The 10,885-nt window shown below is 67.4% G+C and overlaps 1 protein-coding gene across 4 annotated transcripts in view; it reads left to right on the plus strand.

Annotated features, from left to right (window-relative positions):
* The window catches only part of SYMPK (symplekin scaffold protein), a 37,066-nt gene extending 26,237 nt beyond the window's left edge, over window positions 1-10,829 (plus strand). For all 4 annotated transcript variants that reach the window (XM_070062074.1, XM_070062075.1, XM_070062076.1 and 1 more), the window contains 13 exons: window positions 402-483; window positions 621-734; window positions 1,577-1,724; window positions 2,371-2,531; window positions 3,574-3,682; window positions 3,862-3,962; window positions 4,424-4,514; window positions 5,646-5,747; window positions 8,591-8,778; window positions 9,500-9,676; window positions 9,789-9,884; window positions 10,136-10,546; window positions 10,628-10,829. In XM_070062074.1, the coding sequence (XP_069918175.1) occupies window positions 402-483; window positions 621-734; window positions 1,577-1,724; window positions 2,371-2,531; window positions 3,574-3,682; window positions 3,862-3,962; window positions 4,424-4,514; window positions 5,646-5,747; window positions 8,591-8,778; window positions 9,500-9,676; window positions 9,789-9,884; window positions 10,136-10,546; window positions 10,628-10,756 (1,909 nt within the window). In that variant the 3' untranslated portion in view covers window positions 10,757-10,829. The remainder of the gene's footprint in view (window positions 1-401; window positions 484-620; window positions 735-1,576; window positions 1,725-2,370; window positions 2,532-3,573; window positions 3,683-3,861; window positions 3,963-4,423; window positions 4,515-5,645; window positions 5,748-8,590; window positions 8,779-9,499; window positions 9,677-9,788; window positions 9,885-10,135; window positions 10,547-10,627) is intronic.
* The last annotated feature ends 56 nt before the right edge of the window (window positions 10,830-10,885 follow it).

Below are 10,885 nucleotides of genomic sequence, written 5' to 3' on the forward strand. Positions count from 1 at the left end.
TGGTTCACTGCCCAAATGCTCACAACAGCCAGGGCTGGGCCAGCCTGAAGCCAGGAGCCTGGCATTCCATCTGGGTGCCCCTCACGGGTGGCAGGGGTCCAAGCACTTGGCCATCACCTGCTGCCCTCCCAGGAGGATTCGCAGGCAGCCGGATTGGAAGCGGAGTAGCCAGGGCTCGCGCTGGCACTCTGGTACAGGGTGCGGTGTTGGCACGCAGTGGCTTAACCCTAGGAGTTCCCGCTTGACAAGAGGGATCCCACAGGGAGAGCACCTGCCCAGATCACCCAGCCGCAGCCTGGTCTGTGCAGCCGCGCAGCGCTGTGACCTGGGGCGGAGCGCACTCCGGGAGGTGGGCAGCGGGCCGGGGCCTCTGCAGCTGGGCCTGTTTCTCCCTCTGCCAGGATCTTCACCAAGGTTGTGCTGGAGGCGCCGCTGATCACCGAGAGTGCCCTGGAGGTGATCCGCAAGTACTGCGAGGACGAGGTGAGGCAGGCGGCCTCCGGAGGGGAGCAGGGCCCGGTGGGCAGCCCTGTGGGCCTGATGCAGGCAGGGGCGGCGAGAGACCCGTCCTGCAGGCCCGGTGCCACAGGCTGAGCTCTGGGCGCCCCCTCCTGCCACAGAGTCGCACCTACCTGGGCATGTCCACCCTCCGAGACCTGATCTTCAAGCGCCCGTCCCGTCAGTTCCAGTACCTGCATGTCCTCCTGGACCTGAGCTCCCACGAGAAGGACAAGGTGAGCCCCGCCGAGCGGCTCGCCCAGCAGCCTGGCCAGGGCGGCAGCCGGCCTCCTCCCGTCCCTGGACTTGGGCTCGGGCCTCGAGCCCTTGCAGCAGGCTCTGGTGGTTTTGTTTCTCATTCTCAGTGAAGCCAGGGACTTGTGCACGAGTCCCGTAAGTGCACACCCCGCCCGCAGGGCCAGGCCCACGCTCCCTGTCCCTGCGGTGGAGGTGTCGGTCCTGTACTGGCACCTGGGTGCTAACCATGGAGCAGGCAGTGAGGACGCCGAGTGCAGCCGTGGTAGTCCCTGGGAGGGCTTTGCCGCGTCTGGTTGTGTGCAGGCAAGGGAGGTGTTCAAGGAAGGCTTCCTGCAGGAGGGGACCTGAGAGCCGAGAACGGAAACACAAGTAGGTGGGTGTGCTCTCAGTGGAACAAACGTAGGACTATGGTCGAAGGGGCCCCTCAGCCTGTCGCCGCTTGTCTTCCGTCGGCTCCTTTGCCAGTAGACAGGCCACGGTGCACATCTGGCCCTGTGCAGCTGTGTGGACAAAGCCGTGCACTGGACCCGCCCCCGCTGTCCCTGCTCCTGGCAGATGGCGTCAGATGGCTCCAGGAAAGGCCAGGGCCTCCTGGGCCGAGTGTCAGAACCGGGTGCTTGGCCACAGCGTCACTTTTGAGGGAGTGAGGGAAGCTCCCTCTCCCCGGAGTGTAGTGAGCGAGGCCGGGGCCGTAGAACACAGGGCTGAGAGGTGGAAAGGAGGTGGGGTAGAGCCAGCCTCAGGCCGAGACTCCCATTCCACACGCGTGCCCGCTCCCCTGCGTCGCCAGCTGCTCTGCAGGGCTCCGCTGTCCCCTCAGGTGCGCTCGCAGGCCCTGCTGTTCATCAAGCGCATGTACGAGAAGGAGCAGCTGCGGGAGTACGTGGAGAAGTTCGCCCTCAACTACCTGCAGCTGCTGGTGCACCCCAACCCACCCTCGGTGCTCTTCGGGGCCGACAAGGACACAGGTGTGCTGCCTGCTCGTCACGTGTGTGTCGAGCCCGGGAGACGACAGCCTAGGGCGCGAGCGGCGCTCCAGGAAGGCCAGGCAGGGCCGCCTCAGGCCAAGTCCCTCGGCAAAGCCCCAGATCCCCCAGAACCACCCGGGGCACGTGGGCCTCCAGTAAAGGGGCAGCTGAGCAGGAAGGTTTGGGGTCTGACGGGGGAGCACGGGAGGCCCAGCCCAGCCTGGAAGTGGGAACCTTCCCAGGGGAGACAGGCTGCCTGGGACCCCAGGGACAGGCAGGTGCAGGGGCCGTTGGTCGGGGTGGCGTCTGGCCTGAATAGAGGGCTGCCTTGGATGGGCAGGAAGAGGCGGGCGGGCGGGCGGGCGCTGGGACGGCCTCGCTGAGGGGCTGGGCTTCAATCCTGAGGGCGCGGGGACACCCAGCAGGACCCCGTACAGCAGGGGCGGAGCGGGGCCGCGCTGAGGAAGGTCCTTCCAGCCGCCTGGGGCTCGGGGGTCACAGCAGGCTGAGCGGGAGTCCTCCGTCCTGCTGTTCTGCCCAGGGCCCTCTGGCCGCCTCTTGTCCCTGCCGATCTGCTCCCCGAGAAGGGACAGACGTGGCCTGAGCAGGGGGGCGGGGCCGTCTCATGCCCGTCCCTCCCTGTCAGAGGTGGCGGCGCCCTGGACCGAGGAGACGGTGAAGCAGTGCCTGCACCTCTACCTGGCCCTCTTGCCTCACAACCACAAGCTGATCCACGAGCTGGCCGCCGTGTACACCGAGGCCATCGCCGACATCAAGCGCACGGTGCTGAGGGTCATCGAGCAGCCGGTGAGGCTTCCGAGCCCCCCAGGCCCCGCCTGCCTGTGGGTGGGGCTGAGTCCAGGCCCGCCTGCCTGTGGGTGGGGCTGATCCCTGACTCCGCCCTTCCTGGGGCACCTCCGCTGCGCCTGTGCTGAGCACCCAGGGTGGCCGCCCCCCAGGGGCCCCATTAGCCATGAAAAGACAACACAGCGGCCCCACAGTTCAGAGCTTGGAGTTGGACAGACTTGGGGTCCTGTTCTGCCTCTCACTTTCTCACAGCAACTTTGGTCCCCTTCAGTGAAAGCAGGGGAGTAACCCAGAGCCCCCGGGTGTTGCAGGGACCCTGCGAACATGGCCCCTCTGAGCACTGCCGCCCATGAGCCTGCCGTGCTGCCAGCGCGCGCGTGCGGCTGTCCCGCCCGCCGCGGGAACCCTGGCTGCCCTGGCGAGGAGCAGCTGGGGCGCACACGCTAGCGTCGGCCCTGCCCGTCTGCTGCGCACGTGGGACCGCGTGCTGACCTCCGCCCCGACAGTCTTTCAACATTGGTTAATACAACAAAAAAGGAAGTGGCCTGGTGCCCACACTCCTGGCGCCCGCGCCCAGGAGAGTCCGCGCCGTTTCCATGGTGGGCCACTGTGGGGAAGCCAGCCCCGCGGATGCTGACCCGTGGGCTGAGGGCCGTGGCTGCTGAGTGGGAAACGAGCGGCCTGGCCAGGCTCCCTGGGCTTCGTGCTCATGGCGGGGCTGACTCCACACAGCCCGGGTGGGGTGGTGGCCGTCAGACAGGGGTGGGCGAGAGCCAGGCGAGCCATCACCGACGATGCCCAGGTGGGCCTCCGAAGGCCAGGGCAGATCTGAGACAGCAGAGGGCAGAACGCAGGGCAGAGGCTGAGGGGTTGAGCCAAGGCCAGGTCCACCCGAGACGGTTCCATTGACCACAGACCACAGTCCCGCGGCCTCTGCCAGATCCCCGGCCCCCCAAGCCCTGTAGTCCTCACCCCAAGTCCCAGTAGCCCCCCGCCCCCCTCTGCACGCTGACCCGGCCTCCCTCCCGTCCTCTGGCTGCAGATTCGAGGGATGGGCATGAACTCCCCAGAGCTGCTGCTGCTGGTGGAACACTGCCCCAAGGGGGCCGAGACGCTGGTCACCCGATGTCTGCACAGCCTCACAGACAAAGGTGCCCGGGCCCCACCCGCCTCCCCGACCCCGGGAATCAGAGCAGCTGGGTCCTCGGGGGGCGGGGTCTCCCCATCAGGAGCAGCGTGGGGCCCCATGAACCCTGCTGCACACCCCCCCATTTCTCCTCTCCTGGCGCCCGCCCTCACCCACCCCCACCGGCACCGCTGCTCCCTGCAGTCCCGCCCTCCCCGGAGCTGGTGAAGCGGGTCCGCGACCTGTACCACAAGCGGCTGCCGGACGTGCGCTTCCTCATCCCCGTGCTGAACGGGCTGGAGAAGGTATGGGGCGGGCTGGGGCGGGGAGGGCACAGGCGCAGGCGCCGGTGCGGGGGTGTGCCAGTGCTGACACCGCTGCCCCGGACCTGGGGGAGCGCACACGCTGGGGCCAGCCCCGCTCCGCCTCATCCTCCAGCCTCAGGCAGGACACTTCCCCTCCCGAGCCGCCTCTCCCCTGTCAGATGTGGGTCACGTGACTCCCCACGTGTTCCCCGCCTATGGGAAGCTCCCCTCCCTGCACTCAGGGCCTCGCCCCTAGTGAGCTGTGGGCCACGGCTGCACCTCCATAGTGTGTGAGGTGCTTAGCCGGGCCCCGGGGACAGGTGCCAGTTACTAGCCAGGTGGGGAGAAGGGCCCTGAGGGCACAGGGGGAGTGATGAGAAGGGCGCTGTGTGGGGACGGGTGAGCCCCCCAGGTGATGGCTTGGGGGGGGGGGTCTGACCCCCTGCGCCTCCTCCCTGTAGAAGGAGGTGATCCAGGCCCTGCCTAAGCTCATCAAGCTCAACCCCATCGTGGTGAAGGAGGTCTTCAACCGCCTGCTGGGCACCCAGCACGGTAGGCCGCGCCCCTCCCCCGGCCGGGGGCTGCTGGAGGGGCCTCTGCTCCCTGGGCCTGACGCTGGAGTCCCTGTCCCAGAGCCCCCAGGGGGCCTCCTCTGCTCCCTGGGCCTGACGCTGGAGTCCCTGTCCCAGAGCCCCCCAGGGGGCTGCTGGAGGGGCCTCCTCTGCTCCCTGGGCCTGACGCTGGAGTCCCTGTCCCAGAGCCCCCCAGGGGGCCTCCTCTGCTCCCTGGGCCCTGACACTGGAGTCCCTGTCCCAGAGCCCCCCAGGAGGCTTCTAGAGGGGCTTCCTCTGCTCCCTGGGCCTGACACTGGAGTCCGTGACCCAGAGCCCCCCAGGAGGCTTCTAGAGGGGCCTCCTCTGCTCCCTGGGCCTGACGCTGGAGTCCCTGTCCCAGAGCCCCCCAGGGGGCTGCTGGAGGGGCCTCCTCTGCTCCCTGGGCCTGACGCTGGAGTCCCTGTCCCAGAGCCCCCCAGGGGGCTTCCTCTGCTCCCTGGGCCCTGACACTGGAGTCCGTGTCCCAGAGCCCCCCAGGGGGCTTCCTCTGCTCCCTGGGCCCTGACACTGGAGTCCATGTCCCAGAGCCCCCCAGGGGGCTGCTAGAGGGGCTTCCTCTGCTCCCTGGCCCTGACACTGGAGTCCATGTCCCAGAGCCCCTGGCAGCCTGAGGTGGCAGTGCCAAGCCTTGGCTTCTCCCCAGCCTCAGGCCTGTCTGATGCGGTGAAAAAGAAACCAAAGTACAACGTTCCACTCAAAAGTTGCCAAGTAGTAAAATGGGTCCTGGGCCCCTCTACCCTGCGGCCTGGGCTAGGGCAGAGTCGGAGGGGCTGGCCCACGCAGGATACCCCAGAGAATCCCGGTCTCCCCTCCCTTCCCCTGGACCCCTGCTGCAGCGATGGCTCTGGCCTGGCTCTCATGCTGCCGGTTCCTGTGAGCAGCTGCCTCGTGTTGGGGCCCAGTCGGGTTTTAGGGCTGCGGTCCGATCCCCGCTCTAGCACCCCTGCCTGGTCTCTGGCTTCTGGCTCCAGCCCTCTCAAAGCAGAGAGCTCCCGTCTTTAGTCACTTCCCTTCCCTGGGGAACTCGGGCTCCATCCCGCCACCCCCACCCCTGCTCCACCCGCCGCAGGTGAGGGCAACTCGGCCCTGTCCCCCCTGAACCCCGGAGAGCTCCTCATCGCGCTGCACAACATCGACTCGGTGAAATGTGACATGAAGTCCATCATCAAAGGTGAGGCCCAGCCCTCCCCGCCCTCCCCGCCCTGTCCCAGGGAGCCCACTGGGCTAGTACAGCATGCTCCCAGCAAGTGAGGGCTGCCCTGAGCGCTGGGGACCTCCCCCGCCCTCCCCGCCCTGGCCCAGGGAGCCCACTGGGCTAGTACAGCATGCTCCCAGCAAGTGAGGGCCGCCCTGAGCGCTGGGGACCTCCCCCGCCCTGCCCGCCCTGGCCCAGGGAGCCCACTGGGCTAGCACAGCATGCTCCCAGCAAGTGAGGGCCGCCCTGAGCGCTGGGGACCTCCCCCGCCCTGCCCCGCCCTGGCCCAGGGAGCCCACTGGGCTAGCACAGCATGCTCCCAGCAAGTGAGGGCCGCCCTGAGCAGAGCCCACCCAAGGCAGTTCCACACACGGCGCGCTGCCGGCCCACGAGGCCTCAGGCCTGAGCTGCCGGAGCCGAGGCAGCAGGGGTCGGGGCAAGTGTGGCCGCCCCCAGTGGTCACCACCCACTGCTCTCCCTCAGTGCCTCCCACCCCTGCTGACCCCAGCATACCTCACCTAGTTAGTGTGTTGACTTCCGTTTTGTAGACAAGGAAGTGGAGGTTCCAGAGAGGCTAAGTAACTTGCCCAGGGACACACAGAGCAACTACGTAGTGTGGTGGAAAACACAGCGACCCCAGCCACATGGACCTGAGAAGGGGCAGCCCCCGGGGCCCCTGGCCTCAGGGCCAGCTTCCCAGAGCGCCTCTCCCCGAGTGCCCGTCTCCCTCCCTGCTCCACAGCTGTCCTTCGAGTCCCCCTCAGGTGGGGCGGGGGGCCTCCTGTCCAGCTCCTGAGTGTCTCAGGCACCTCTGTGGGCGGAGCTGGCGAGAACGTAAAGCCCGCGTTAAGACAGGCCCCAAGGCTACTGTTGGACAGACACGTCCCACAGGGCGTAGTCCAGGAGCGTGGCCTTGGAGGCCCTGACCCTGACGAGCTGAGGTAGGGTGGCCCCCCGCCCCGCCCGGGTTCACAAGCACCGTGGCTTCAGCCGTGTGGGCCTGGTGGTCCCAGCAGTGTTACAGGAGGAACCCAGAGCAGCGGTCACAGGCGTCCAGTGGCCGGGCCCTGGAAAGTCAGCAGGACCCACTTTTTTTTTTTTTTTAAGATTTATTTATTTATTTGAAGAGTTACAGAGAGGGAGAGAGAGATCTTCCATCCGCTGGTTCACTCCCCAGATGGCCACAATGGCTGGGGCTGGGCCAGGCCAAAACCAGGAGCCAGGAGCTTCTTAACGGGTTTGTCACATGGGTGTCAGGGCCCAAGCACTTGGACCATCTTCCACTGCTTTCCCAGGCGCATTAGCAGGGAGCTGGATAGGAATTGGAGCACCTGGGACTCGAACCGGTGCCCATATGGGATGCCGGCGTCAGAGGCGGTGGCTTTACCTGGCACGCCACAGCACCAGCCCTAAGACCCACTCTTGACTCCCCCCGTGTTTCCGCCCCTCCGTCCCCGGCCTGCACAGCCTCCATTCCTAGGGGGCCCCCAGCTGCCCACAGCCATCCCAGAGCAGCCTCCTGCTGGGCACCGCCGGCTTTCCTGGTCGCCAAAGCCCACGTGGAGACGGCCAGGCCTCTGCACTGTCGGAGCCCCCGCCCCCTGTGCTGTGAACGGGAGCGGCCTCTTCCTCTGGCCAGCCGCGCCCACCTGGAGAGCTGGCCTAGCTTGGCAAACTCGCCGAGCACTTGTCCTGGGGGACACAGCGGGGAGCCCCAGCCCTGTCTCCTGGTTTCACAGTCCAGAAAGGGAGGCAGTGGGATAGCCCAGAGGGGCCCTGACTCAGCCAGGGTGTGGAGCATTAGGGAGGGCTTCCTGAACCAGGGGCCGCCCGGCTGAGACCAGGGACGGGTAGGTAGGGGTGAGGTAGCAGCTGGACCTCAAGTGTGAGGGAGTAATGGCTACTGGGAAATGGGCCGGGAGCCACCCCTGTGGGGGCCTCACAGGCCACCATGGGAGTTTGGCCTTGACTGCTTGAGTGCCTCTGGGAGGGGCAGAGTCGGGTTTGAACTTGGAGAAGACCCCTCAGGCTGGGTAGACTGGGTAGGGGGCTGGGGCGGAGCTGGGGGCAGAGTGGGTGCGGGGGGTGGGGACCGGCAGGCGGGACCTGACTTCCGGGGGTTTCTGGCAGGTGCCCACTACAGCTCTGCCCCCACTTGTAACGCCTCCATCCTCGCCCTCCAAGTGCCCGTGCCTTATGTGCCCCCATTCCCCATTAGCCTGTGGAGGGGGCCTCGTGGCTCAATAAAGACTTGTGGCTGACACACTCCTCACGTGGTGGTGGTGTTTGGGAGGAAGCACCTCAGCGGCAGCCCCACCCATGCTTGCAGGAGCCCCGCCCAGAGCTGCCCCCTCCACACTCACCCTCCCTGCCTCCCACCTCTGCTGTCCCCCACACGGCCCTAGGCCTGGTGCCAGCCCAGCGCAGGCCCCAGGACCTGGCCAGGGTTTGGGCTGGGCAGTGGTGCCTCCCAGCCCCTTAGGGCCCTGTGGAGCTCGGCCGCTGCCGCCTGCCTGGCAGGGGTGAGGCCCCTGCACCCTGGCGCCGCGTCTTCCTGGCTCAGCCTTCCCCAAGGTCACCCTCGCTAAGGGGCCCAAGATGTCCCACGGCCGCCCCGCGTGAGCCCGGGGCAGGCCCGCAGCGCAGGCTCCGCAAGGGTGGGGGCCTTCCTGCCTCCCTGGGAGGTGGAGGTCATGGCCGGCCCTGGCCCTTCCCCTCACCGGGGCCAGCAGCTGGGCTGGGGCACTGGCTGCAAGGGAGGCGGGGCTTCCGGTCCGGGGCAGCTGGACAGGGAGGACAGGCCCACTCTCCGCCTCCAGCCACCAACCTGTGCTTCGCGGAGCGGAACGTGTACACGTCGGAGGTGCTGGCCGTGGTGATGCAGCAGCTGATGGAACAGAGCCCCCTGCCCATGCTGCTCATGCGGACCGTCATCCAGTCCCTGACCATGTACCCCCGCCTGGGGGGCTTCGTCATGAACATCCTGTCCCGCCTCATCATGAAGCAGGTAACCCGCCCGCCCCCGGCCCCGGCTGAGGGAAGGGCGGGCCTCGGGGATGCCAGCTGGGGCTGAAAGGTGGCCCGAGGACTTTGGGCCTTGAGAACGGCCCCAGACTGGGTTCAGCCACAGCTTGCCACGTGAGGTTTCTGCGGCTTCAGGGGTAGCTGAGTTCAAGTCTCTCCTGCCTCCGTCCCCCCGGGATCCTGGACAAGCACCTGCGCCGCTGGCCTCTTCTGCATAGCAGATCGAGTGTCGCCCTCTTGAGGCTGCTCCGAGAGTAGAAAGCTGGTGCTTCCCTGGTCCTTAGGCCAGGCCCAGGGAGCACTCTGGGAAGCTGGGCTCTGGGTTTTGCCTTTTTTTTTTTTTTTTTTTTTTAAAGAGAGAGTGAACCCCTGTTCACAGATCCACTCCCCCAGATGCCCACAACAGCTAAGGCTGCTCCAGGCCAATGCCAGGAAGTTAACCCGGGTCTCCCAAGTGGGTTCCTAAGTCCTTGAGCCCTCACCTGCCGCCTCCCGGCAGGAAGCAGGCTCAGCAGTGGGGCCGGGACTTGAACCCTGGCACCCCGATGCAGGATGGGCGTCCCCAGTGGTCTCCAGGGCGCCTGACTTCCTCCCACGCCTTTCCCAAGCTGCCCTCCTGCCCCGGCTGGGAGTCCAGGCCCTCTGGAGGGAGGTGAGGGCTGTGCAGACCCGGGCCCCTGACGGCATCCTCCCCGCCCTGCCAGGTCTGGAAGTACCCCAAGGTGTGGGAGGGCTTCATCAAGTGCTGCCAGCGCACCAAGCCCCAGAGCTTCCAGGTCATCCTGCAGCTGCCGCCCCAGCAGCTGGGGGCCGTCTTTGACAAGTGCCCGGAGCTCCGCGAGCCCCTGCTGGCCCACGTCCGCTCCTTCACCCCCCACCAGGTACCCCAGGGGTTCAGCCTTGGGAACTTCACGGTGGGGTGCTCAGGGGGTTCCTGCCCTGCCGCAGGAAGCCAGAGCTCTCCATAGCGCCCCCTTCCTGCGGCCTTCCTAGCAAGCACACATCCCCAACTCTATCATGGCCATCCTGGAGGCCAGCGGCAAGCAGGAGCCAGAGGCTAAGGAGGCACCTGCGGGGCCCATGGAAGAGGTGAGAGCCCTGCAGCCCAGCCAGGGAGGCCCTGGCGCTCCCCCTAGAGCCCTAGAGCCCTAGAGCCCTAGAGCCCAGGGCTTCTCGGAGCCTCCTGTGCGCACGGTGCCCTGCCCCTCCCCCGTGACCAGCGACAAGCCCCTGGCCCCGTGCCCCTGCCTCGCTCTGCCTCAGCTGGTCCCCGTCTCCCCATGCCCGCTGTCTTCTGAGCTCGCCCATCTCTAAGCTCGTGCGCCCCTTCCCAAACCCAGGACGACCTGGAGCCCCTGGCCCTGGCCCTGGCCCCGGCTCCGGCTCCGGCCCCAGCCCCGGCCCCGGCCCCGGCCGCAGCCCCGCGGCCCCCTCAGGACCTCATCGGCCTGCGGCTGGCTCAGGAGAAGGCCTTGAAGCGGCAGCTGGAGGAGGAGCAGAAGCTGAAGCCTGCACCCCCCGCCCCATCCTCCACCTCCTCGTCCTCCTCCTCCTCCTCGTCCTCCTCCACATCCTCCTCCTCCTCCTCCAACTCTGCGCGGCCGGGCCCTCCCCCGGCGGAAGAAGCCATAGATTTCCGGGACGAGGGGCCCGAGTGCGAGACCCCCGGCATCTTCATCAGCGTGGATGTGGACTCAGGGCTGAGTGAGGCCGCGCTGCTGGACTCCAGCCTCGAGGGGCCCCTGCCCAAGGTAGGGACGTCGCCCGGGGCGCCGCGGAGCTCAGCGGGCCAGGCCGGGCCGGCGCCCTCATCTGCGCTTGTCTGCTCCCAGGAGGCGGCGGCCAGCGGGAAGGAGGAGCGGAGCCCCCAGGCCCTCGCCCCTGCAGCCGACGAGGCCGTGAAGACCCCCAGCCCTGCCGCCGAGGAAGTAGGGGAGCCCGAGGCCAAGGGGCACAGCTGACGGGGCGCAGGGGTGGGGGGGGTGCTTGGCCAGATGTTTTGCCTTAAATAAAATAAAGGAGATGGCAGGCCTAGGGCGTGGGTGTGGTGTCTGTGTGCGGGGCCGCTAGGGGTCTGCGTGGTACCCGTA

Source organism: Oryctolagus cuniculus, chromosome 18 (genome assembly GCF_964237555.1).
Source record: "Oryctolagus cuniculus chromosome 18, mOryCun1.1, whole genome shotgun sequence".
NCBI lineage: Eukaryota > Metazoa > Chordata > Mammalia > Lagomorpha > Leporidae > Oryctolagus > Oryctolagus cuniculus.